Source organism: Lemur catta, chromosome 1, assembly GCF_020740605.2.
Source record: "Lemur catta isolate mLemCat1 chromosome 1, mLemCat1.pri, whole genome shotgun sequence".
In the NCBI taxonomy this organism is placed as follows: domain Eukaryota; kingdom Metazoa; phylum Chordata; class Mammalia; order Primates; family Lemuridae; genus Lemur; species Lemur catta.
In genome coordinates, this window is record NC_059128.1 from 2,136,294 (window position 1) to 2,163,441 (window position 27,148).

The window sequence follows — 27,148 nt, forward strand, 5'->3', positions numbered from 1 at the left end:
TCACCTCGGGAGGCCAGCTCCTGGACGGCATCCACAGGTGGCCGTCTCTCCCAACACAAGGAAACACTGGCGGGAGGTCAGAGCAAGGCTGGAGAGCCAGGTCATGGATGAACCCCGCTCCTCCCCATGGGGTTGCCTTGGGTGGGCTATGTCATTTGACCAGTGGCATTGCTCTCAAAGTCAGGCCTCCTTTTGCTGACTTCATTCTTTCACTTGCTGGTGACGTCCCTCTGCTTCCCTCCAGCCCTGGGGTGGAAATGGCCTCCGGATGCAGGTCCCAGAGTCCTGCACTCTCCTCGTGGTCCGCCCCTCCCTTCCGTAAGCAGTCCCCCTTTGTAAATAAGCCTCCTGGAATTTCCCTAATTTGCAGAAGCCATCTGTTTCCCCGGGAGACCCTGACTGACTGGGGACTGGACAGCCTAGAGGGCCGGGGTGGGGGTGGGGGGAGGCTAGGGGACCCTGCACTGCCGCGGGGTGGGGGCTGAAAACGTGAGGAGATACCCGAAATAAGAGGGGAGGGCGGATGCTGGGGTAGGATGTTTGGTGAGGAACAACAGACAAAACACAGGGCCTGGCACAGGCACTGAGACTCGTGTCCTGGGGCCTGGCACGGAGGATGCAGGAAAGGTCAGGAATGAATGAGTGAATGAGTGAATGGAGTGCCCTGGTCCAGCACAGGACTCTTTCCTCCTCACAAGGGCCCCAGACAGATCCAGGAGGAGGGAGGAATGCGGTTTAGGCCCCAGAGGACCAGCAGCTGCGCCCATGGGGAACCCAGAGGACCCTCCCAAGGCAGGGAGGCCGTGTCCCTGCCAGAGGCTCGGCGCACTGCTCACCCTGGGTGCAGCCTGCCGAGCCGGGAGCTCAGGGTGCCAGGCCACCATTAGGTTGGCCCCAGGGGTCTCCGCTCCGCTTGGTGGCTCCGGGTGAGTGGCCCCTCTGGGCTCCAGAGAACGCGTGCCTCCCGGAGTCCTTGCAGGGATGAGATGAGGCTGCAGTGGGCTGAACACTTGTGGTGCTCTGGGCTTGGGGATCCCGGCCCAGGGCACTCCGCAGCCACCACAGAGGCCTGTTGTAGGAATGACACCCTCCCTGGTCACCCTGCTCTGCTGTCTGGGGTGGCTGTTGCTGGGTTCTCTTTGGCGGAGGCAGCAGAGGAGTCTGCGCTCCACATTTATGAATATTAGTCGCCTCCTCTGTGCCGGGCGCCAGGGATCCCATGGGGACACCGTGGGGACACGGGTACAGCCTTCTGGCCTGACAAAACACCAAACGCGAGCAGGTCACTGCAGTGTCAGCACCAGGTTCTCTAACCTTGGTGTCAGTGAACATTACTGAATGCCCCCGCAGCGAGAGGAACCGCGACTGGTAAGAGGTCAGGAGTTGCCAAAGCAGTTTTCTGGGAGCTGCCGCAGGGCCTGACCTGCGACTCCACTGTCCTCCCCGCCCCCCGTGCTGCCCACCCCCACTGCGGGAGGGGCTGCCAGCGGGCACAGTGGGGCGTGGGCCGTCTGCAGGGGTATGGGCATGAGCTGGAGAGCAGGAGACCCCCGCCCTAAGGGGCTGATCACTCTTGGCCCCTGGGGGCTCTGGGGAGGCTCTTTGGGGGTCCTGGGGGGAGCATCCGGGGTCTGATGTCTGCTTTAGAAGCACCCTCCTGGAGGCAGAGGGGAGAGCGGCTGCGGTTGGGGTGGGACCCGAGGCAGTTAGGGGTGGCAGGCCGGGGATGACCCGGGCCTCGCTCCCGACCCTGGCCAAGGCCAGCCAGCCTCCCTGCTGGCTCCTGGATGTTGAAAAACATAAGTCAGATCTCATAAGGAGATAGTCCCAGGAACTCACCAGAACAAAATCCAGACTCTCCGTGGCCCAAGAACCCAAAGCTGACCTCACCTCCCTCCGCTCCCCCTGCCCCTGCTCTGTGCCCCCAGCACACATATCCCCTCCTGGCAGGCTCTTCCCTCCCCTCCCCCTCCTCCTCGACTTCCCTGAGCCCCACAGGGCTGCCTGCTCAATATTCAGGTCCCAACTCAAATGTCACTTTCTCCTGGTAAAAGCAGCTGTCTCTGTCCCATTATCTGTCTTTATTATTTTTTAATACTCGCACCAGTGTTTGTGTTGTTGTTTACCATCTTCTCCCCGAGCAGAATACAAACTGTGAGAACAGGGACCTCTTCTGTTTTGCTGGAGGCTGTGTCACCAGGGCCTGGACTAGGGCCTGGCACTTGGAAGAAACCCAGTGGACACTGGTTAATGGAGTCAACTTCTGGCCTCTGGGGTAGACAGGTACATTGACAGCTCTAAGGTGGCAGATTGTGACAGGTGACCCAGGGCTCAGAAGTCTGGGAGGTGGTGGTGAGATGAGTTATCCCTGGAGGATCTGGGGAAACCTTGCAGAAAAAAGGTTTGAATTGCGACAAGAACGGGTCACACTTCTGAGGCACAGGGCAGAGTGCTTCTTCTCACACGTGGGGAGGTGGCTGGACAAGGGCCTGGAGGGAGGAAGGGTGAGGGCTCAGGGTGGCCAGGGTACAGGTTGGGTGTGGGGGCTGGGACAGGTTTAAAAAGGTGGAATGGAACTGTGCTATGACAGGTCTTGCTATGGACTCAGTGTGTTTCCCCCAAATTTGTATATTGGAGTCCTAACCCCAGTTCACCTCAGAATGTATTTGGAGTAGGGTCTTTAGAGAGGTAAGTTAGTTTAAATGAGGTCCTATGGTTGGGCCCTAATCCCATATGACTAGTGCCCCATGGGAAGGAGGAGACACAGGAGCGTGCACACACGCAGCAAAGACCACGTGAGGCGCCGGCGAGAGGGCGGCCACCTGCAAGCTGAGGCGAGAGCTTTCAGAACCAGACCCTGCCAGCACCTTGATCTTGGACTTCCAGCCTCCAGAACTGTGAGAAAATAAATTTCTGTTGTTTAAGCCACCCAGTCTGCGGTATTCTATTATGGCAGGCCTAGCAAACTAATACAGGCTTTAAGTTTTTTAAAATTTATTTTAATATAGTAATATATTCACCAGATTAAAAAATCAAACATGAAATGCAATAGTGGGCAGGTGAGAAAGGTCAACATTAACAGTGACATCATGCTGATGTGAGGCCATGAGAATGGCACTTCACCACTGTGATCTTCCTCCCTAAAACCCACGACCACAGTCTAACCATGGGGAAAACACCACGCAAATCTCAACTGAAGCCCGTTCTACAAAATACCTGACCAGTACTCCTCAAAACTGTCAAAGCCATAAAAAGCAAGGAAAGTCTGCGAAACTGTCATAGCCAAGAGGAGCCTAAGGAGACATCATGGCTAAAGGTATCCTGGAACAAAGGACATTAGGTAAAAACTAAAACATCTGAAAAAGGCATGGACTTTAGTTAATAATAACATATTGATATTGGTTCATTAGTTGTAACAGATATAAAAGCAACTGAGGGTGTTGGGGAAAGAAGTTGTAATAGATGTACCACACAAATGTTGGGGGAAACTGGCCGGGCACGGTGGCACGTGCCTGTAGTCCCAGCTACTTGGGAGACTCAGGCCGGAGGGTTGCTTGAGCCCAGGAGTTTGAGGCTGTAGTTGTAGACTGTGCCTGTGAATAGGCACTGCACTGCAGTCTGGGCAACACAGAGAGACCCTGTCCCCTCCCCCAAAAAAGAGGGGGGAAACTAAACAGGGGGGGAGTATCTGGGAACTCTCTGTATTTCAAACTCTGCAATTTTTCTGTAAACTGTTCTAAAAATGAAGTCTACTTTTACAAAATAATGAAAAGTCTCACTCTTATTTCTGTCTCTTATCTACCTAGTTCCGATTCCCACTTGTAGTCATTACTTTATTAGTGTTTCGTAGATCCTTCCAGAATTTTCTTATGCAAATACGAATATATACTGATTTTCTCCAAAGGGCCTTATTTGCTTTAAACAGTATTGCATCATTATTAATATAAACTATTTCAAACATATGAAGTACAGAGAAAAGTACAATGCACCCCCATATGTCACCCAGATTCAATCAATATCAAGAATTTGGGCCGGGCGTGGTGGCTCATGCCTGTAATCCTAGCACTCTGGGAGGCCGAGGCGGGCAGATTGTTTGAGCTCAGGAGTTCGAGACCAGCCTGAGCAAGAGCGAGACCCCCGTCTCTACTAAAAATAGAAAAGAAATTATACGGACAGCTAAAAAACATATATATATATATAGAAAAAATTAGCCGGGCATGGTGGTACATGCCTGTAGTCCCAGCTACTCGGGAGGCTGAGGCAGGAGGATTGCTTGAGCCCAGGAGTTTGAAGTTGCTGTGAGCTAGGCTGATGCCACAGCACTCTAGCCCAGGCAACAGAGACTATGTCTCAAAAAAAAAAAAAAAAAAAAAAAAATTTGCCAAGTACGATTCAGGTATTCCTAATTGCCTCACTCTCTTTCCCTCTTGCTGAGTTGTTTTTAAGCAAAATTCAGACTTCTCGCACATGCTAGGATCTCTGATCAATATGGTCATCTTCTCACATAACCCTGATGCCTGTATCCCACCATTAATGGCAATTCCTGACGGGCCTCTTGTGAACTTTGGGGAGACACAGGAGGGCTTTACGGGGTGGGTGGGTGTATGTGTGCCCGAATTCTGTCTGTGCTCCAGGAAGATTGAGTGCAGGAGCATGTGGGAGATGGTTGGGGCGTGGAGGTTAGAGCAGGGGCTAATTAGGAATGTCCTTGGTCAAGGTGTGAGGTTGTGGGGACAGATGCCTGGTGGTAGCAGGCAGTGCTGAGACAGTGAGGAGGGCCAGCTGGAGAGCCCCTGGTGGGTGGGTGGGGGCGCTGACCAGCCTGCCTCGAATGGACATCTACCTGGAGGACACAGGGGGCCTTGGTGTGAAAGCAGGGTAGCTGCCACTGTCTGTGCCCACAGGTATTGCAGACAAGAGTGGAGCCCTTGGGGACAAGGCTCCCCTTCTTGGGAGAACAGGCTCATTTTGGTCACCTTATCCCAGGGGGAGCCTTTCTGCAGGGCCCTGGCAAGGCCTGTCCTTTGTCGGGCATTATGGGCCTGCACCTTACCCTTCATGACTCGTGGACATTAGCATGTCAGGGCTGGAAGGCCCTTCGGAGATCACAAAATCTAACACCGCCCCTGTTACAGGTGGGGAAACTGAGGCCCCACAGGAAGTCAGAAGCAGAACTAGAATTAGAACTCAGGTAGGTCTCTGACTTCCAGCTTAGAATCAACCATTACCTGGAACTTCCTCTTCTCTCCAAACCCTGCTCCCAGAAGAGAAGTGTCCTTAGCCATTTATGTCCCAGTGTGAATAAAAGTCCCAGGGGCATTTGTACCCTAAGCTTGCTTGCTAATGATGGCATAACGACAGACTACTATTTACGGAGCAATGAAGCAGCTACCATTTGCCAGGAATTGTGCTAGAATTCACACATCATGCCTGAAACCCACCCCCCAAGGCAGAGGCAGGCACTGCTATCCCCACAATCTCCCATTATGGAAAGGAGCACACTGACACGCAGAGAGATGTGGCCGGTCTGAGGTCGCACAGCAAGGGTGTGGCAGAGGTGCTGGTCCAAGGATACCTAACTGGAAAGTCCACCCTCTCAAACACTAACCCCTGTGGCCTCTGAAGGACGGGGTGGCTCCCCACGAATGGGGCTGGTGGTAACTCCCTCTCTCTGCCCCCACTTGGCACACCCTGGAGCCTCTCAGAGGACCGGACGGGCCACAGACCGGCCCTGACCACTCCCGCCGCCTGCTCCAAGGAGCCAGGTGCTTCCCACGGTGGTTGAGGCCTTCAGCGTTCGTGTCGTCCACGGACCTTCACGTCCTGGACGCTCGTGCGAACTTAAGTCCTACTGGGGGCGCGGAGTCCCTCCGTGTCGCCTGCCAGGGCTCGAGCGAATGGCACGATGCGGGGGGCGCGGGGAGGCTGCCTGCCCGCCTGGCCGCCCCTCCTGCGGTTCTGCCCCAGGCCCTGCCCCGCCGTCCGCCACTCGGGCGCTCAGGCGGACAGGGCGGGACGAAGAGGCCTGGACCCCAGCCGCGGGCTCCGGACCCCGCCCCGGGACGCGCAGGCCGATCCGCGCGGGGCGCCGGCACAGGTGGGCGCCGGCTCCAGGCTCGCTGGTGCGCGGCCAGGCGGCAGGGCACGCGGCTGCGGGGGACGCCGGGCGGGCGGCGGGGGCCGGGGCCGAGCGCCACCGGTCGGGTCGGGTCCCTCGGACGCGCGCGCCCCTCCCACCGGGCCTCCGGCCTGCAGCCCCCGGGCGCCCGGGGTCAGGCGGCGGTCAGAGCGCGCCCGCCCCCGCCGGCCTCCCAGCAGCCGGGGTTCGAGTCCAGCCCCGCCGGCACCCGCCGCGGGACCCCGGCCAGCCCTTCTCTCTTTGGGCCTCCGTTCTCCCCTCGTCCGTCGGCTCTGGGAGTCTGGGTTCAGGGTCCCCGCGCGACCCTAGTCCCACAGGGCCGCCACGCGCTTGCGGCAGCAGCGGCCAAGGGCCCTCAACGCCCGCCCCACCCCCGCCGCGGGAGCGCGGACGCGCACGGGCGCGCTCGCACCTGGCCGCCGCCGTGAGCGAGGTTGGGGCGGGGCCGGGGGAAGCCTGGCCCCGCCTCCCCTCCCCTCCGGGCCAATCAGAGGCAGCGGCAGGCCCCGTGTGGGGCGTCGCGTCGGGGGCGTGGCCTGCGGGGGCTGAGGAGCTAGCCTGGCGGTCGGGCCGGAGGCGGTCGGGCTCCGACTGAGGCGGCGGCGGCCGGTGACCGGGACAGCGACGCAGCACGGCGGCCGCCGCGACACAGCCGGCCAGGGGTCGCAGCCCGCCGCAGCCGCCGCCTTGCCGCAGCCAGGCCCGAGAGCGCCGCGGCGGGCGCGCGGCCTGTGAGGGCGGCCGGAGCTGCGGGCGCGGCGCGGCGCCGAGCGTCCTGTCAGCGGCCGAGGGCGCCGCGGACCCGCGCCGCGATGATGCCGGTGGGTGCGGGCGGCGGCGGCGGCGGCTTCCTCCGCGGGCCGCGGGCCAAGCCTCCTTCCTCCCGCGGCTCCCCGCCCCCGCGGGCCCGGGCGGGCGGGGAAGGAAGTGGCTGGGCGGGCGCGCCCGGCCGCGGCGCCCCCCGGGCGGGCAGGTGGGGGCGGCGCCGGCTGTCAGCGCGGGGCCGGGGCCGGGGCGGCGCGGCCGGGCTGGGGGCCCTTCCTGCCCGGCGTCCCCGGCTCCGGGGCTGCGGGGCTGCGGGGGCGAGAAAGCGGGTGACCGGGAGCCGGTCGTCTCTCCCGCCGTCCCGGCCAGGTCGGACGGGGCACGCGTCTGCGGCGCGGCGGTGGCCCTGCCTGAAATTCCCGAGGGTCGCCGCGCACGGGCTCCCACGCCCGGAACCCACGTCCCCGCGGCCCTTCGCCGGTCCCGAGGTGGGCCTGCACCGGGGACGTGCGCTCAGTGCGCGGACTGGGAGAGCCATCTTGGGGTTCCCTGCCCGTGGGATCCGCGCCGGCACGTTGCGCGTTAGCCGGTTAGTTCTCGCTGCTCTGAAGGTTGAACGAGGTTCGTTTGTCGTAGCGGTGCCTTTGTCCTGCCCTTAAGGATGATTTCGACTAGATACTGGTGGTTAGATTTGCCATCCGCCTGCCGACCTTTCCTTTATAATCTAAATAGCAGTGGGTGCTGAATTCTGATTTTTTTTTAATTTGGCTTTTTGAGAGGTAAACGTCATGACTTAGGAAAAAATGTAGGACTGGTTGTACTCAGGTGAATGTATTGGTTTTGAGTGCCTGTATACTAAGTAAAATTCTCAAACCCATTTCTAGTAAAGTAACAACACCATCATTTTTTTAACCTACAATTACTGCATTGAAAATCACTTTCACAGAGAAAGTGCAGTTTCTCGGCTATGGTGCACCCAAGGACATCTAGATTAGATTTTTTTCCCCCCGATCTTTCAAGTCATTCATTTCCTGTCTCTCAGTAATCTCTTCTCCTCTTTTTGAGCTGATTCCAACACATCGTGTTTTCAGAGTCTTAAGGTTTGACCTAGTTGATCCTTAGATCTTTCTTTAGCATGAGGCTTCTTGGGTTTCTAAACATTTGGTTTTAAATGAATGATTGTCTCACAGTGGAAGGAGAATTGGGTGAGCATTGGAAGATCTGGGATCAAATATTGGTTCTGCCACTTTTTAGCTATGTGACCTTGAACAAGTCAAGGTCTTTAAACCTGGAATTACCTCTAAAGTAGGGTTAAAAACGTGCCAATATCTGAGGGCTTTCCTGAGGATCAAATAGGATGGTGTGTCCAAAAGTGTTTGTCAAACAGAATACCATGCAAATATTTATTATTAACGTAGCTTTGAATTTTCAATTTCTAATTTTAACCTCTGTAAAATAAGACATTTGGAAACGGTTCCCTCCCTAATTGTCACTGGCTAGACTTTGAAAGGCATTATGGTGTTTAGGAATTTTGGAAGGAATTTTAGTTTAATCTTATAATAGTTGATTGATACATTCATACTATAGTAACATTGAAGGATATCCATAAAAATTTTGACTGGTTTCATCATTGTATAATGTTTAATTATAAATACCTGGCAAGAAACTTGACTTAAAATTTACATATGGTTAATTCAGGCATTTTACTTCTATTCCACGTGATGAGAGTTCTGAGTCTCTACCTTAACAGGTGTTCTTTTTAAGAAGTTTAACTGGCAATTGGGAAATTTACTCAGAAATTTCCCAAATCTTTAAATTACTCGAAACAATGAAATACTGTTTTTAAAAAAGCAGATATGTCTATTAACTATTTAAAACACACTGCTTTTGTTTTAAAATGTCTTTTAGAAACAGATGATATTTCTTAGTCCCTCTTTTGTGGCTTTTACTTTGTATTTCCTTATTGATCCCTAAAAATACTACTTGTAGGATTGAGTCCTTCCTTTATTAACACAATTGGAATTGGATGTAAATTTAATAGAAGTTTTAAGAACATGCCATTCTTACTTGACAGTATCTTAAACTGTGCATCTAAAATGCAAATAAGATTTTTCTCAATTTATTGTGTATTTGGTGTTTATCATGATGAATCATCAAAGGAAGATTGGATTATATTTTGCATAGTTTGTTTAGCGTAACATTGTCCAGTAAAAATGTAATGTGAGCCACAAATGCAATTTTAAATTTTCTACATGAAACTACATAAAACAAAAAGGTACCAATTTTAGTAATGTATTTTAACTCAGTATATCCAAAATATTATCATTTCAACATGTAATCAATATGAAAAAGTCATTAATGTGATATTTTACTTTTTTTTTGTACTAGGTCTTAGAAATCCTATGTGAATCTGGTGAAATTTACATTTACAGCAAACCTCAGTTCAGACTAGCACATTGCAAGTGCTCAATAGCGACATGTGGTTAGTGGCTACCATATTGGACAACACAGGTTTAGAGTATATTTTATTTGAAAATTGGCAATTAGTATATAGTGTCTTCAATGCTGTTTTCTTTTTTTCTTATTTATTTACTTATTTATTATTTTTGCACACTGAGCACGTGGATGTGGTAAATTTTAATTGATTACATGGTTTAGTACAGCATTCAGTCTCTCAGCTGTTGGGGATAAATGAAGGTATCTGGCCAAACTCTTACCTGACAACAAAGTCTTTATAGAAGTCTTGTATTTCCTTTTATACAAAGTTCCATGACTTTCTACTTTTAAACAAAGTTATATTTTGGAATTTTCCTTTAGGAAAATAATATTGCTTTCTGGTATCTTTAGTCACTCACCTTTTTGTTAATGGTTGACATTTTAAAAATGTTTTTGTGAGAAAAAAGGGGACCATTTAAAGAATACTCTTTGGTTAGTCCCTAAGATCTGGGCCTGAAAGCATTTAGGCCATGCCTATACAACTTTGATAGAAATAAGAATTTTAGTAAAAATGGAAAGCCTGATTCAGAGCCTGGGAAGGTGAAAACCGCCTTGATTCAGCATCTTTTTTTTTTTTGTCTTCCAACATTTACATAAGAATGATGTAAGCATCATTCTTTTTGAAAGAGAGTGGATGTTTTGTACTTGGTAAAACTTATGTGCATAGATGAGATATATCTGGGGAGTGGAGCTAAGGATAGTTTTTTCTCTTCCAAAAGAATGTCAAGAAATTCTTCTTGACTCAAGTGCTCTATATCTCTGAAGTGTGTTTTATTCGAAAAGAGACACTCTGGTGGTAGTGTTTTGGTGGTGTTAGCAGTGGGACACCTCCGTTAGATACTGTGCAGTTGACTAGATTCCATTTATTTCTGTCCTAGGAACTCTTTTAGCATATTCACTGCAGGGTATGAGTTACATTATTTTGTGCTTAATATTTAGCTTTCATTAAACAAGCGTTCACTTATTTTAGGTATTCCTTTTCTCCCCAGCTATGTAGAAACATTTTGAGATACTTTCTCTTTTTAAATCATCAGCTGTCATGTAATTGACAAAACACTGAATTGAAATAGGGACACTTAGATTCTAGTTCCCACATGTTAGTAACTCTGTGACCTTTGGAATTAATCTCTTTGGGCCTCAGTTTCTCATTTTTAAAATGAGTTGGACCTGGTGATTTTCAAGTGTTGTGGTTGGTCCAGTAATTGATTTTCTTTCTTTCTTTTTTTTTTTTTGAGACAGAGTCTCACTTTGTTGCCCTGGGTAGAGTGCAGTGCCATCATCGTACCTCACTGCAACCTCAGGCTCCTGAGCTCAAGTGATCCTTCTTGCCTCAGCCTCCTGAGTAGCTGGAACTACAGGCATGAGCCATGATGCCCAGCTGATTTTTCTGTTTTTAGTAGAGACTGGGTCTCACTCTTGCTCAGGCTGGTGTTGAACTGAGCTCAAGCAATTCTCCTGCCTTGGCTTCCCAGAGTGCTAGGATTATAGGCGTGAACCACCATGCCCAGCCCAGTAGTTGATTTATAGCAGATACTTTCATAAAGGTCTCTAATTTTCATATTGGTTATATCAAAATTTGAGGCAACTTGACACTTGTTTTGGCAGCCTTTTAGTAAACTGTTTCATTGCCCAAGTATCTTTGTATGATAGGGCAGATAGTAAGAGCTCAGTAAATGTTTGCTATTATTGTTAGTAATTTATTTGGTGAGCTTGAATTTACAGCTTAATTCAGTAAATAAAACACCAAAGACCTGGCAAGATTTTTAAAAAAAATTTTAATTGATACATAGTATTTATACATATTTACGGGGTATGTATAATAGTTTGTTACACACATAGAAGGGTATTGAGGATATCCATCACCTCTAGCAATTATCATTTCTGCGTGTTAGGAGCATTTTAAAACTTCTCTTCCAGCTATTTTGAAATATGTGATACATTGTTGTAACTATTCTTGCTATTGAACATTAGAACTTACTCCTTCTGGACAAGATTTTTAAAAAATCGTGTTTCTTTAAAACCAAAGTTACCGGCCGGGCGCGGTGGCTCACGCCTGTAATCCTAGCACTCTGGGAGGCCGAGGTGGGTGGATCGCCCGAGGTCAGGAGTTTGAGACCAGCCTGAGCAAGAGCGAGACCCCGTCTCTACTAAAAATAGAAAGAAATTATCTGGCCAACTAAAAATATATAGAGAAAAAATTAGCTGGGCATGGTGGCGCATGCTGTAGTCCCAGCTACTCCGGAGGCTGAGGCAGGAGGATTGCTTAAGCCCAGGAATTTGAGGTTGCTGTGAGCTAGGCTGATGCCACGGCACTCACTCTAGCCCGGGCAACAGAGTGAGACTCTGTCTCAAAAAATAAAATAAAATAAAATAAAACCAAAATTACCTATATAATATTACCATTTAAGATATTCTTAAATGCCTTGGACTACCCAAAAATTTGTAAAGGAAAAGCAAAGCCTCAGTGATACAAAGATGTGTATATAAAAGCTTTTATTATTTTATTGAACTTAAAAATCTAAATGGAAAAAAACTTTTAAATAGTCTAAATGAATAACTCTTCTAAAGGCCGTAGTACAGCAATAAAGTTTTGCAGCTATTTAACTTCCTACAATTCAGTTTGGTAATAGTGAGCACTCAGCAAATGGTACCTGTCATTATGAGCTAAGGCGCTGTGTCATAGGCCTCGTGGTGATGGCTGTTTTTGTGGAGAACTGAGGCTTGAGAGGTAAAGAAGCGTGACCAAGGTCTCCCAGCTAGTAATTGGTAAAACAAGGTATGAAAACAAATGGATTCATAATCTTGAACTGAGGCTGGGGGAAAAACAAAACAAATGGATTCAAAAGCCTTTGCTCTCAGCCTTCATGCCAGTCACTTACTAGAGTTTGCTAGAAGTGCTAGTAAATTGAATTTGGCTAAAATTTTTTCGCTTTATAAGTTTGTCTCAAGTGGACCTTAATATTTAAAAGAATCCCAAGGTAAATATGAATCTTTTTCATAAAAAGTGATAGTTTTCTCCACCTTGAGTTTGGGGACAACTTAGTTTTAAATGTAAATTTGTTAAATGTATCTTCTTCATTCCTTTTTCAGCATCCTGCTTTGAACAGTGTATGCCAATATATATGCTTAATAGTTACTTAGGATTTTTAGCAAGATAGGAACTTAAAATATCACTGAGTTATTGTATTGAAGTTATGTAACTGTTGTCAGCATCCATTTGTGCGTGTGTTTGCACAGATGGAGAATAGATTCTTTGCAAAAGTATGGGGGGATTTTGGTGTCTTGAAGTGCTGTTGTCATAGTTATTTCACAGACTGGTTCCAGGGCTAAACAGAAGAAGGGCAGTAATCAAGTTCTATTGTGACACTTTCTTGGCTTGATTACTTTGCTTTATTTCACTGCAAAGATAGCTGTATGACTGTTGTTCGTGCTGAGTGGTAAGCAAAAGCTGCTGTTACTGTATTTTGTGAAATAAAAATCTTTGGTGACGTCATATAGAACAATAAAAGATTGGAAAAATGAAGTAGTTTTCATTAAAATTAATAAATGGCATTTGAAATATTAGTGTGTAGTTCAGTACAGGATCTTGTTAATGGTATTGTTGGTGTGTTTAGAGAAAATGTTACCTGAAGTTTTGACAGAATCATGATTTATGCTATATGTTGTGATTGTTATTATAGCACAAGCCAAGGCAAAGGCCCTGTGGCAGGAGCATGCCCAGCATGCTGGAGAAACAAAAGGAGGCCTGTGTGGCTGAAGCAGAGTGAGTGTGAGGGGTAAGAGTAGAGGAGATGAAGTTAGAAAGGTGATGGGGGACAGGAATGGTGTGGGATTGATCTCATAGGACCTTATAGGCTAACGTAAAAACAAAGGGGATGGAGGGAGATTTCTTTTATCAGAAATGAAGCACAGTGGCCGGGCGCGGTGGCTCATGCCAGTAATCCTAGCACTCTGGGAGGCTGAGGCGAGAGGATTGCTTGAGGTGAGGAGTTCAAGACCAGCCTGAGCAAAAGCGAGACCCCCCCCCCCCATATCTACTAAAAAATAGAAAAAAAAATTAGCATGGCGGCACGCACCTGTTCCAGCTATTTGGGAGGTTGAGGTAGGAGGATCATTTGAGCCCAGGAATTGGAGGTTGCTGTAAGCTAGGCTGATGCCACAGCACTCTAGCCCCGGAAACGAATTGAGACTCTGTCTCAAAAAAGAAAGAAGGAAAGAAAGAAAGGAAGGAAGCACAGTGGTCTATTTATTGCATCATTAAGTAGTTGTGAGTAGCAGGCATTGCCTAGGTGACTTCACTGTAGCGGGTAAGAGTGTGGATCCTGGCATCACCATTTTTTGGCTCTCTGACCTTAGTTAAGGTGACTTGACCCTTCACTTCTTTGTCTCTAAATTGAGCATAATAATATAAACTTTCCTCATAAGGTTGGCAGGACGATCAGATGGAGTATTATAGTGAAAGGTGCCTGGTTTGTAGTATATGCTCAGTAAATGCTAGTTATTTGTAATAAGTATCATTTCCTCTGGAAAGCTTTCACCATCTCTGCCTTGGCCAAATCTACCGTTAGAGGTGCTCAGCCTGCTGTGGTTTTTTTTTGAGGGAGTTATAATTCATATACCACAAAATTCACCTCTTAATGTATATATTTCAGTAGTTTTTTTAGTGTATGCAGAAGGTTGTACAACCATTGCCACTAATATCGGAATGTTTTACCTGCTGTGTCTTTGCAGTACTGTCCTAGTTGCAGTCTTAAGCATTTATGTGTATGACTGGTTAATTTCTGTTTCTTGTCCTAGCCTGTAAGTTTCATGAGAGCAGGAGCTCTCTTTCTCTTCATTAGCCATTATACCACTGCCACCTTGCGCAATGACTAGCACGTAGTTGGTGCTCAATAAATATTTGTTGAGTTAAAGAAGATATGTGGAAAGTAGTGTTGGACCCCATCATGAAGAGTTGTGTGTATGTGTGCCATAACAGGGTTTGGACTTGGCCCTGTGGGTGATCAGAAACCACCAAATGTTTTTTAAAAAGTGGAGTGATAGAGTCAGATTTGTAGGATAGATATTTCTGGAGCCAGTGAAGGACAGGTGGTAAGGGAGATTAAAAAGAAGCAGGAAGAGCAGTTAAGAGAGCAGCTGGTGTAGGCCTGCCTTGAGAACCTGAAGAGGAGGTGCAGTTGGTGGAGGGTAGAGTAGATCTGATGGAGAGTGAGAGAGAGAGAGAGAGAGAGAGACGGAGGAAGGTAGGTTCATTAGCAGGTAGGAAGGAAGGCAGGACTGACTGACTAGCTGGAGTTGAGGATAACAGATTGATTGCTTCAGTGGCTGGGCTTGTCTTTCCTTTGACTAAGAAAATACTACTTGAGAAGGAATAGGTTTAGAGGGCTGTGAGGAAAATAGAGTTTTTTTTGAGGGGGTGACTGTGTTGAGCATTTTGAGGTGTCTGCTATATCTAGAAAGATGTTACTCTTAAAATAAATATATGAACTAAAAAAAATCTTTTGCTATGTTTGGTGGCTTTTAGGTGTTTTTGGCATTCTGGATTGCTGCCTGGGCATCTGCAGCGTACCACACACACCATCCCTTGTGCTTGCCAGTTTGCCTGGTCGGACTCACCCACGCCCACTAGACTGAGCTTCCCAGGATAGTGGCTGGAATGAGCCGCCTCCACATCTTTGTGCTCCAGGCACCTGGCAGAGTTTATGTGTGTGCTTTTTTATAGAGGTGTGATTGGGTTTGCATTCTGTTTTTTACCCAATTGCATATTTATATTTCTATCTAATGACATTCTTGAAAGTAATATCAGTAAATGGTCAACATAAATGACCAAAGTACAAACAGAGTTTTTTGTGGTATAACTAGAAAGGAGAAGTAAGAGTTGGTCAAAATATAAAGAAAGACAGATGAAGTAAAATTTGACAACTTTAGAATTACAGGGAAAAATAACACTAATAGGAATCAAAGAGTATTTTGTGATGAGAAATGCAAATGTGAAACTGTATAGCATAGTGATTATCAGCAGAGACTCTGGAGCCAAGACTGTCTGGTATCAGATTCTGGCTTTGCCACTCACTGGCTCTGTGACCTTGGACAAATTATTTAACTTCTTTGTGCCTTATTTCCTTTCTATTAGAATGGGTTTAATAACAGCATATTTCATAAGGTTGTGAGGATTGTCAAGTGTTTAGAGCATTGTCTATCAGCATACGTAGTAAGTACTCAATAAATGTTTGCTCTTAAGTTTTTTCTAGCAACCATAAGCCTTCATGGCAGATAGGATGCAATTAGACAAGGATTGTAAATGTGCTTTGTTAAACTGAGGTAGAATGCTTATGTTCTTCAGGCTGAGGAAAGCTAGGTGGTAATTGCAAAATCTATCAGTTTGATAAGACAGGTAATGGTTTGATTTTTAAATTTTAAATTTAAAAAAAATTTTTTTTAAGAGACAGAGTCTCACTCTGTTGCCCAGGCTGGCATGCAGTGGCACGATCATAGCTTACTTTAACCTTGAACTCCTGTGCTCACAGGATACTCCTGCCTCAGCCTCCTGAATAGCTGGGACTATATGCACATGCCACCATGCCCAGCTAAGTTTTTAAAAATTATTTGTTTTGAGACTATGTTGCCCAGGTTGGTCATGAACTCCTGACCTCAAGCAGTCCTCCCACCTTGGTCTCCCAGTGTGCTGGAATTACATGTTTTGTTTTGTTTTTAGAAATTATAGTTTACCTTTCCTGTCAAATACTTTCTGCTATGCAGACCCAGCTCAGAGCCAGAATAAGATTTACTTTACCCAGTGTTCTATCAGTGAATTGCAAAGCTCACTCTGCTTTTTATGTTCTCTACCTAGATGGCACCTTCCAGGCCACCTTGTATGAAATGCCCCTCCTCTTCCTGTGCTTTATTTCTGTTTGTAGTACTAATGTCCACCTAGCATTTATTTGTGGAAGCTTCATGAAAGCAGGGTTTTGTTTTCTTTTCCCACTGCAGCATCCTTAAGTGCTTAGGACATTGCATGCCTCTGGTAGGCATTTAATAAGTACTTGTTTACTGAATGGAGTCAACAAGCATTTAGGATGCATCAATTATGTGCTGGATCTGTCCCTGCTTTCAGTGAGCTCACAGTGTGGGGAACAATTGTGTAAATAAAAAAGCCATTCCACGATATAACAGTGGAGGGGAGGACAGGGTACAGCAGAGCACAGGGGCCAGGAGAGTCTTCTGAACCTTGGGTGTGAGGTGACAATTGAGGGGGATTTAGAAAGAAGAGGAAGAAGGGGTGGAGGTGATGAGAAAGGGCTTGTCGGTAGGAGGGTTAACATGTGCACAACATTGAGGTCTGAATCATCATGGTATGTTGAAGTGAGTTTCCTCACGCATGAGGCCAGAGGAGGTAAGAGGGAGGAGATGAGGCTAGAAAAGTGGTAGAGGCTGGATTCTAGGGGCTGTGTATGATCTGCATAAGAGTTTGAACTTGGTCCTGAGAAAGATATGAAAATGTTGAAAGGTTTCTTTGGGGTAAAATATATATAACATAAAATTTACCATTTTAACCATTATTAAGTATACAATTCTGTGGCATTAAGTACATTCACATTGTTCAGCCACCATCCCTACCATCCATCTCCAGAACTTTTTCACCTTCTCAAACTGAAACTACTATTGAAGGATTTTAAGCTGAGTTGTAAAATGTTTCAGTTTAAGTTAAAATTGGTACTAAGTATCTGGAGTTGAAGAGAGGAGTCCCTTACAATAGTCAGGCAGAGAAGGGTCTCTGAGCAGTCAAGATAGTTATCAGAGAACCTGGACATTGAAGTCCAATTCAATTTGTGGGAGATCCCCTTAAGCCCCAACATAATCTTTATTCTTGCATGTCACACGATTCTAATTTGTCCTGCTTCTAAGACATTGGTTGCTGGAGGGATGGATGTAGTTGTAAGCAGACAAACTGGCTGGAAATCATACACAGACACAGCTCTGAGCACTGCCTGAGGTTGTGGTCTGAGGGTGGGCAGCCTGACCTCAGTCAACACCGAAGATATCGCAATTACAGATTGCAGATTGCACACGGAGTGGTAGTTAAAGTTTCTCATGATGACTGAGTCATCAAGAAAAGAGTAAAAAGTATCAGCGATGTAGACAGCTGCTGGATACATTTTAGATGAACTGTTTGCAGTAGAAACATAACTTGAGCCACAAATGCAATTTAAAATTGTCTAGGAGCCACATAAACTGTAAAAAATACAGGTAAAATTAGTATATTTTATTTAACTCATCACATCCAAAATGTTATTTCAACATGTAGTTAATATTAAGAGATTATTAGTGAGCTATTTTACATTTCTTTTTTCATACTAAGTCTCTCAAATTCCAGAACATAATTTACACGTACAATACATCTCAGTTTGCATTAACCACACTCTATAGCCATGTGTGCCAGTGGCCGTAATGTGGACAGTGCAGTTTCAGATTTTGCCTCAGACAAAAGGGTTAAACCCCCAGCTATTCAGAGAATGCCGTCATTCATAAGAATTAATTCCTCAAGGATTATAGAGGCTGGGGTTTTATTATAGTAGTTTTCAGTTACTAATATTTGTTTGAAAAACTATTGAGAGGCAGTGTAGTGTAGTAGTGAAAGAGCACAGATTTTGGGGTAGGCTGTCTGGGTTTGAAGCCTAACTCTTATCATTTTTTAGCTCTGCAATCCTGCATGAGTTACTTAATTTCCCTGTGTTTCAGTTTCCTCATCTGTAAAATCCAGGTCATAGTAGTACCTACTTCACTGGGTTTGTGAGAATTAAATGCTGTTAATATGTAAAGAACCTATACAGTGCCTGGTGTATAGTAAGCACTATAGATGTGTGCTGTTATCCCAAAAATATTAAATGGTTTTAATTCTGTACATTTCAGAGACATTGTTGCTTTGGAGATGGCTAACTTCAGATAGGCATTTAACAAGTTTTCATGGGTGAAGAAAAAAATGTTAAATTGTCATTTTGTGAGGATGCTTTCTAATTGATGTCTTTGGATAACTAATTTTCTTGTTTGCTGCAACATTTGAGTCTGCTTAACAACCACAGAAATAGTGTAATTAATGATTAAAGGATTTAGCATTATAATTAAAATTCAAAAAATTTTAAAAGGATGATCATTTAATTGCTAGTATTGTTATAGTTAAACTACTCTTTCTCTCTGAAATACTTTGTTAGTCCTACTATGGCTGGGGAGGCTTCCTAGTTCTAACTTTTTTCGTAATCAGTATATTCTAACACACTGGATTATTTTGAGAGTTTCAACTTCTATTTTTTGTAAATAAAATAGAAATGAATAGCAGAGTAAAATCAAAATATAAAAAGATTACTATTTAGCACCTAGAAGGCAGTTATGAGGAGGTCCTTTATCGCCTTATAGAATGAAGCATGGCTGGAAACATAACCAGATCATGGTATAGTTATTTAAATGTCAACTTTTTGGCACAGAAGAAAGCAGCTCCTAATGGGGGGTTATTTAACCCCCACTGTTTTCATCTGATTAGCATCCCAGCCCTGCTGTCCGGTCTGTTCTCCCTACTTAGAACATAATCTTTCCACTCTCACTCCCATCCTTGGCTGACGCTTCTCCATGTCAGCCTATATGTTGCTTCCTGTGGGAAGTCTTTTCACGGGTGTCGATTAGGCAACCCTTCTGTGGGCTCTCATGGCGCTCTGCACTCCTGCGCTGTAGTTTTCTGATGTCTCTTCTCTGTGTCTGCTCCAATTTCAGTGAGAGCAGAGGTTGGGCCAATCTTGTTGACTTGTGTGTGCCCAGGGTAGGTTGGGCTTAGTAAAATTTTCCTAAATGAATGAATGAGTGATCCTGCAAAGGTATCCAATCCTTATATAAGGGAACACTTTACTTCACACTATGGGTTTTGGCTTCTGCCTATTATACTGCAGTAATTTTGGATGAGTTACTTAATTCCCCTGTGTCTCTTGCCACACCAAACACAAAAACAAACAAACAAAAAAACTCCTGAAGCCTAATTTTAATCTGTGTGATTATTTCCCTTTAGAATATTACTGTTAATAGAGAATACCTTGTGTGGCAGTTGGTTTCTTGTCCTTTTTGAGAATTGCTAGTAATTAGATAATGCTTATATGGGGTAAGTAGGTGGGAAAAATGGGGTATTTTTATAATAGCAATAGTAGCTGCTCATGCCTTTGGTAGTAAAGTTTCATGACTAAACTTAATGGAAAAATGGACTTTTGTGTTGGGCCGGCTTTTTGTGTTATATGACAACTAATTGTTATTGAAGTCTCTTAAATTGAAGCTTTATTGTTAATGATACAGAATAAAAACCTGTTTCCAGTAGTTTATGAGGTATTGGCTAATAGTCAAAGGTGAAGTCTGGTGCTAGAAATTACTAAAACCAAAATTCTGCACTGCCACAGAGCCCAGCAGGACAAGACTATAAACTGGGGTTCTCAGTTTTTTTTGAGGCTCAAATGGACATTTAGATCTTTGCAAAGTCTCACTACCTTCATATTCTACCCCCACCCCAAGTAGTACCTAGCATAGTCTAAAGTGCTTTATATTTTTGTTTTGAAACTTTCAGTGTCTCCTGGTTCGAAGCTTTATTAGTTTGTCATAAAACCATAATTTGTGATAATCTCTTACTACAGAGTGAGGCAGGATCCAGACTGGTAACTGCTAAGAGCCTTTGCAGTGCTGGCTTCTTGTGACGTGTAGAGCTGAATACAGGGCTTCCCGTTCAGAGGCCTCTGTCAGGGAAGCTCCTGTGGAAACAGGTGGGTTCTGAGTTTGAGTTGAACATGCGTCCTGAGATCCAGGAAAGCCAGCTGGCTGGGGTTGAGTGGGGGGCAGTTCTGTGTTGGATGTTAGATCTGCACAGGGTACTTAGAGATTTTGCAGGTTCAGTTCCAGATCACTGTAATAAAGTGAGGCACACAAATTTTTTGGTTTCCCAGTGCGTATAATAGTTATTTTTACAATGTGCTGTAGTCTATTAAGTGTGCAATAACGTTATTTCTAAAAAACGTACATACCATAATTAAAAATACTTTATTGCTCATAGACGTCATTGGATCATCTGAACCTTCTTTTTGCTGGTGCAAGGTCTTATCTCAGTGTTGGTGTCTGTCGACTGACCAGGTGGTGGCTGCTGCAGGCTGGGGTGGCTGTGGCAATTTCTTAAAATACGACAGCAATGAAGTTTACTGCATTGATTGAGTCTTCCTTTCATGAACGATTTCTCTGTAGCAGGTGATGCTGTTTGGCAGCATTTCATTCACAGTAGAACTTCTTTCAAATAGGATTCAGTCCTCTCAACCCCTGCTGCTGCTTTACCTACTGCTTTTGTGGAATATTCTAAATCCTCTGTTGTCATTTCAACAGTGTTCACAGCGTCCTCACCAGGAGTCGATTCCATCTCAAGAAACCACTTTCTCTGCTCATCCATAAGAAGCAACTCCTCATGCGTTGCAGTTTTATCGTGAGATTGCAGCACTTCAGTCCCATCCTCAGGCTCCACTTCTGATTCTAGTTCTCTTGCTATTAGGGTGCATTGTCAATGAGCAGTCATAGTTTGAAAGGAATCTTTTTCTGAGCAGTAGGTCTCAGCAGTGGGTTTAAAATATTCAGTAAACCATGCTGTAAACAGATGTGCTGTCTGTCATCCAGGCTCTGTTGTTCCATTTCTAGAGCACAGGCAGAGTAGATTTAGCCTAACTCTTGAGGGCCCTGGGATTTTCAGAATGGTAAATGAGCAGTGGCTTCAACTTAAAGTGACCAACTGCGTTAGTCTGTATCAGAAGAGTCAGCTTGTCCTTTGAAGCTTTGGAGCCAGGCCTTGACTTCTCCTCTCTAGCTATGAAAGTCCTAGATGGCATCTTCTTCCAGTGTAAAGCTGTTTCATCTACATTGAAAATCTGTTGCTTAGTGTAGCCACCTTCATCAGTGATCGTAGCCGCAGCTTCTCCATCAGCCCTTGCTGCTTCGCTGTGCACGTTCATGTGATGGAGACGGCTTCTTTTCTCAAACCTCATGAGCCAACCCCTGCTGGCTTCTAGCTTTTCTCTGCAGCCTTCTCACCTCTCTCAGCTTTCATAGAATTGAAGAGAGTGAGGGCCTTGCTCTGGCTGAGGCTTCGGCTTAAGGGAATGTCGTGACTGGTTGGATCTTCTCTCCAGACCACTCAAACTCTCTCCATATCAGCAATAAGGCTGTTTCACTTTCTTATCATTTCTGTGTTCACTAGAGTATCATTTTTAATTTTTTTCAGGAGCTTTTCCTTTGCGTCCACAACGACAGGAGGCTCTAGCCTTCAGTTTGTCATGGCTTTGGCATGCCTTCCCCACTAAGCTTAATCATCTATAGCTTTAGATTTAGTGAGAGACACATGACTCTTCCTTTCACTTGAACACTTAGAAGCCATTATAAGGTTATTAATTGGCCTAATTTCAATCTTGTTGTGTCTCAGGGAAGAGGAAGGCTTGAGGAGAGGGAGACAGGGGACTGGCCAGTCAGTGAAGTGGTGAGAACACAAACATTTATGGATTAAGTTCACCATCTATTTGTGGTGCCTCAAAACAATTATAATAGTAACATCACAGATCACCATAACAGATATAATAATAATGAAAAAGGTTGAAATATTGCGAGAATTACCAAAGTGTGACACAGAGATGTGAAGTGAGCACATGCTGTTGGGAAAATGGCGCCAAGAGGCTTGCTTGATGCGGGGTTGCTGCAACCTTGAATTTGTAAAGAATGCAACATCTGGGAAGCTTAGTAAAGTGAAGCACAATAAAAGAACATATGCCTTTACTTTCAACAAATATGTTTGTACCCCGACTGTTTGCCAGGGCATTGTGAATGATGTCAGTGGTCCAGTAGGGAAGATAAAGGTAGTACCAAAAAAGGGACATATAAAAAATGTATTATCTTTTATTATATGCCCACACCAGTGTTGTCTTCAAGCATTTGTAGTCTAGTTGATGGAAACATGTAAAACAGGTACATTGTGGGGCAAGAATGTTTGAGAATTCAGACTCTGGAATTAGGTAGTCCTGGTTTTAGGCCTGGCTCTGCGACTTCATAGCTGTGTGACCTACATGAGTTACATAACCTTTTGGAACTTATTTCCTCATTTGTAAAATGAAAGTAATAATGCCTGTCTCTAAATAAGTTATGATATAGTCATATAGAGAATTAATATGTAGCCTAAAAAAAAGAATGAAGTAGCACTTGTGTGTGTGCTCATGGGAAAATGCCCAAAATATATTGTTAGGTGAAAAACTGACGTTCTACCTCGTGTGGCCTCCTTGTGAAAAGAAGAGAAGTGTTTTGTGGTATAGAAAAGGTCTGAAAGGATTTGTGCCAGCTGTTTAAAGTGAGAGTCGTTAGAGGATTATTTTTTATTTTCTCTATTGTTTGACTTTTTAAAAAAATTATTAAATATATGTATGTTAAGTTGCCACTTAAAAATATTAAAGATACATTTTAAGACAAGAAAAGCGTACTTCTCAGGATTTCTGGCAGGTTTGAAAGATATTAATATACATAGCGAATGCTCAGCACTAGGTCTAGCACACAGTGTGCCAGTAAATGAGCACTGTTACCATTATTGTTGGAGGTGGCAGCTAAGTAGGAGGACAGCTGCTAGACTGTACAATCCTTTCCCTTTTTTTTAATTTTTAAATTTTTTTTTTTGAGGTGGGGTCTCACTGTGCTCAGGCTGGTGTTGGTCTCCTGGGCTGCAGCTGTCCTCCCGCCTCGGCCTCCCAGAGTGCCAGGATTACAGGCGTGAGCCACTGCACCGGCCTAGACTGTACAATCCTTGATGGCTGAAATTGGTTCTGGGGTTTTGAATTTCCAAGGATAGTTGATTCCCCAGGTGTGGGATCTTGGTGTCGAGTGGGGCCCAGAGTCCAGGAGCTTTGGCTGGCCTTGTGTGAAACAGGCAAGGTGCAGACCTGACTGAGGCACACATGCACATTGCCCTTCCCTTCCTCCCCATCACCTCCTCACCTTCTCCTTTGGGAATAACACTGCCCTGCTCACCTTGAGGGAGGGAGAGAGGTGGCTTACCAGGTTGTGCCTGTCCTAAAAGAGACCTGGGAACTCTCATGGGCAATGTAATACAGTAGGTTGTTGGAGTCATCCCTGGGTTTAGATTCTGATCTACAGCAAAGTATCAGGCATCTCTTGAACTTATTCTCCATCTGTAAAACAGGGATGATATAACCTCATTCACTTGGATGGCATAAATGGTTTTTCCTTGTTTCTGTTGGATGAAAAGAGGATTGAGGTAAAATTGACAAATTGTCTTATGAGGTTTATTTTTCATCTGGTGAGATAGGTAGTTGAGATGAATTTTCATGAAAAAAATTTATTCGGTGTTTTTTTTGTATTTTCCCTTTAAATCTAATTTTATAAATTTTGTTGTGATACTTATCTCTTGGGAGTGTTTTGTTGTGGAGGAAACAATATAGTTTTTCATAGGCATTACTTATATTGGGTGCCCACACATGTAGATATACAAGGGAAGGTCTTGGTTTTGCCTGCTCTCCTGGCAGTCTGTCCTGTTGGCTTCTATTTTTCACTCAAAAGTGGCATGATTTATTCTTAATTATATGATACCTCAATTATATCCCAATTAAATGCCTTGGACTTATTTATTTTTAACAAAATAGTGTCACTTAGCTTAAATTTTCAGGGATCCCATTGGTATTTATGGAGTCCTCTTAAAATATCTTCAAAGCATATTATAGGTCTATTTTATGGTCAGCTACCCTTTACTTAATATCTGGCATTTGATTATCTGTTCTTGTGTCAGTTTTGTTTCATGGTTCTCTTTTGTGGCTTAATTTCATTTTGTTTCTACAATTTTAAAAGTATGGTGGGAGGCGGGCTTCTCAACTTTTTCAGTGCCTAAAATTATTGTCAGGTACAGAAATGAAAACAAGAGGGAGGAAATTAGATTTGAGAAAATGGTACGTCAAGCTTTGTGCTAGACATGTTATAGACCTTCTCATTTAATACTAAGTAAACAGTGTAACTAAATAACTGCCAAGGTTGTAGGGCTGAGAATCAGGAAACTTGGATTTCAGCCTTTATTTTGTTACTAATAAGATTTATTAACCTTGACAAATGACTTCCTTCTCTGGGCTTCTGCTTCCTCATCTATAAAACGGGGAAAGAGTGTTAGATAGATTAGGTTTTAATCTGACTCTAAAATTTTATAACTGATTTTTTTCTTTTTTAGAAACAGTCCTGCAAGCTCTGTCACTCAGGCTGGAGTGCAGTGGTGTGAGCATAACTCACTAACTTCAAACTCCTGGGCTCAAGTGATCCTCCTACCTCAGCCTCCCAAGTAGCTAGGGCTACAGGTGGTGCTACCACACCAAGCTAATTTTTAAATTTTTTTTTTTTTTTTTGTAGAGATGGGGGTCTCCATATGTTGCCCAAGCTGGTCTCAAACTCCTGGCCTCAAGCAGTCTTCAGGCTCCCAAAGCACTGGGATTATAGGTGTGAGTCCCTGTACCCAGCCAGACTGATCTTTTTGATAGTTTAAATTTGAAATTCTCAGCATATCTCTTTTAATTAAATACTTTCAAAAGGATTAAGAAACAAGTGGTCACTTGCTTGGTAACCCAAATTACAAAAAGATATTTTTTTCTTTTTTTTCCCCAAACAACTTTAGTGGTTATTTAAAAAAAAATGTAGGCATCTATATAATGTAGTCTCAAACATGCAGTTTAAAATGTATGTTTTCTTTAATAGGACTAGTGTGAATGTTTCCTTAGGGTATAAAATATTTTATTTTTGTGCCAAAATATGGATCCTTGTGGGGACATCCTGAGTACTGAGCTGGTAATAACACATTATTTTTTGAGTCCAAAGAGAGAAAACTATTTTGTGGCAGTGTAGGAAGATGATAAGACAAAAGGAAAGATGATCAGCCAACCTCAGCCCCATCTTCTCTCCTCTAATGTACGGAAACAGGAAGCAGCCAGAGCTTTCAGCTTGTTGGAGCTGGGGCTTCCCTGTGTTTGCTGAACAGAGGAGCCGAGGCTTCTGACCTGGTGGGGTGGCGAGAAAGGAGGGGCATTGTTCCTGCTTCTCACGCCGACCTCGTGAGGTTGTTGGAACTGAAGCCATGATTCTTGCTAACCTTTTCTGTCTGCCCCTGCCTCTTTGTTTTTGTGCTAAGCCCCCTGTACCTGTTGGCAGGTAGAGGACTATTGAGGCATTGTGGTTTAATGGAATAAGGGCAGGCTTAGGAGCCACTCAGACTTGTGTCCGTATCTGAATGCTGCTACTGGTAATTGGTGCCTGGGATGAATACTGAGCCTTTTTTACATCCCGGGTTTCTTTTTGTGAAACGATAGTACTTGTAATAGTTAAGTTCATTTTGGTTGCAAGTAGCAGAAACCAACTCTTATTTTCTAACCTCTTAGAAAAGAGGGGATTTATTGGAAGGATACTGGAGGGACAGCCGAACGACTGATCTTCAGACGGGGAAGGAACAGGGCCAGCTCTGGGGACCCTGGCTGGCAGCAGGCATGGTAGGCGTCCTCCCTAGGGCACGACCTCTTTCTGTCACAGTCCTCATCCACGTCATCAGCAGATCTACTCAGAGCTACCTTTGTGGTATACCCAGCGTTTATGCTGTGCTCTCTCTAGGGTTCTCACTCCCTCCTGCATTGATAATTAGCTTCCTGAGGGGTCTTCCTATTTCTGTGCTTGCTCCCCGCAGGCTGTCCCTTTTTTCCCAACCCCTCTCCCCCTGCACGGTAGCAGACCAGATAGTCTGTTCTTAACAGAGCAGCTAGAGTGAGCCTGTAAATCCCTATGGCACATGTGCCACCTCTTACTTAAAACCCTCCAATCTCCTGCTGAGAAAAAGCCTAATCAGTAGCTTATCTCTCATCTCCTATTCCTCTCCCCTTGATTTCTCTGCTTCTTTAAGCTGGATCCTTACTGATTCTCAGTCTTAGCAGGCATTCATTCTGCCTCAGGACCTTTGCACTTGTTCCCTTTGCCTGAGTGCTCTTCCTTCAAGTTGTCTGTCTTCCTGTCTCACTCTCCTCCTTCTGTGAGGCTTTTCCTAACCACCTTATTTAAAACTAAAATTGCACCATTCCCAGTCTCTTTGCTTGCTTTATTTTTCTCCGTGCTATATGTCACCATCCACTGTACTATATGTTTTACCTACTTACTTTGTCTCTGTCTTCAACTATAATAAAAATTCCACAAGGGCAGAAACCCCGTCTGTTTGGTCAGTGTTGAATCTCCAGTGCCTGACTCTTAGTAGGCATTCAGTAAATACTTGTGGAGTGAAGAACATTCTTCATCAAGTGTCTTCCTTAGTTGAGTCGGCAATGGCAAGAAGGATGGGCCATGTTAAATAAGCATGACCCCTGGGAACTTGCCCAAGCTTGAGTCTCAGAGAGGAGGGGAAAGAATTGTCATTTGAGGGCCATCCAAGTTGATGTCTCTGAGGTTACCATCAGCACTAAATCAATTGGTGTATGATTACTTAGTGGAAACTCATACACCAGTTGCTTTGTAGAAGAAAATGTTCACCATTTATGAAAACACCTAGCAACCTGACAGTATTAGAAATTCAGTCACTCTCTAATAATGTAAGGTTGTTGTTTGGACGTGTAGAAATTATGGTCATATAGTAATATGAAAGCTCATATGCAGCCTAATGTTTTAATAAATAAATAATAAATAATTCAA

The 27,148-nt window shown here is 44.9% G+C and overlaps 1 protein-coding gene across 6 annotated transcripts in view; it reads left to right on the forward strand.

Moving 5' to 3' along the window:
- Positions 1-5,942: 5,942 nt before the first annotated feature.
- PPP1R13B (protein phosphatase 1 regulatory subunit 13B) overlaps positions 5,943-27,148 on the forward strand; it is an 83,614-nt gene continuing 62,408 nt past the window's right edge. For 2 of the 6 annotated variants that reach the window (XM_045559833.1, XM_045559869.1), the window contains exon 1: positions 6,783-6,960. In XM_045559833.1, coding sequence (XP_045415789.1) covers positions 6,952-6,960 — 9 coding nt within the window. In that variant the 5' untranslated portion in view covers positions 6,783-6,951. Of the gene's footprint in view, positions 6,098-6,782; positions 6,961-7,402; positions 7,526-20,081; positions 20,188-25,873; positions 25,969-27,148 lie in introns of those variants that run through there. The other 4 variants (XM_045559860.1, XM_045559841.1, XM_045559850.1 and 1 more) reach the window with 4 other exon arrangements.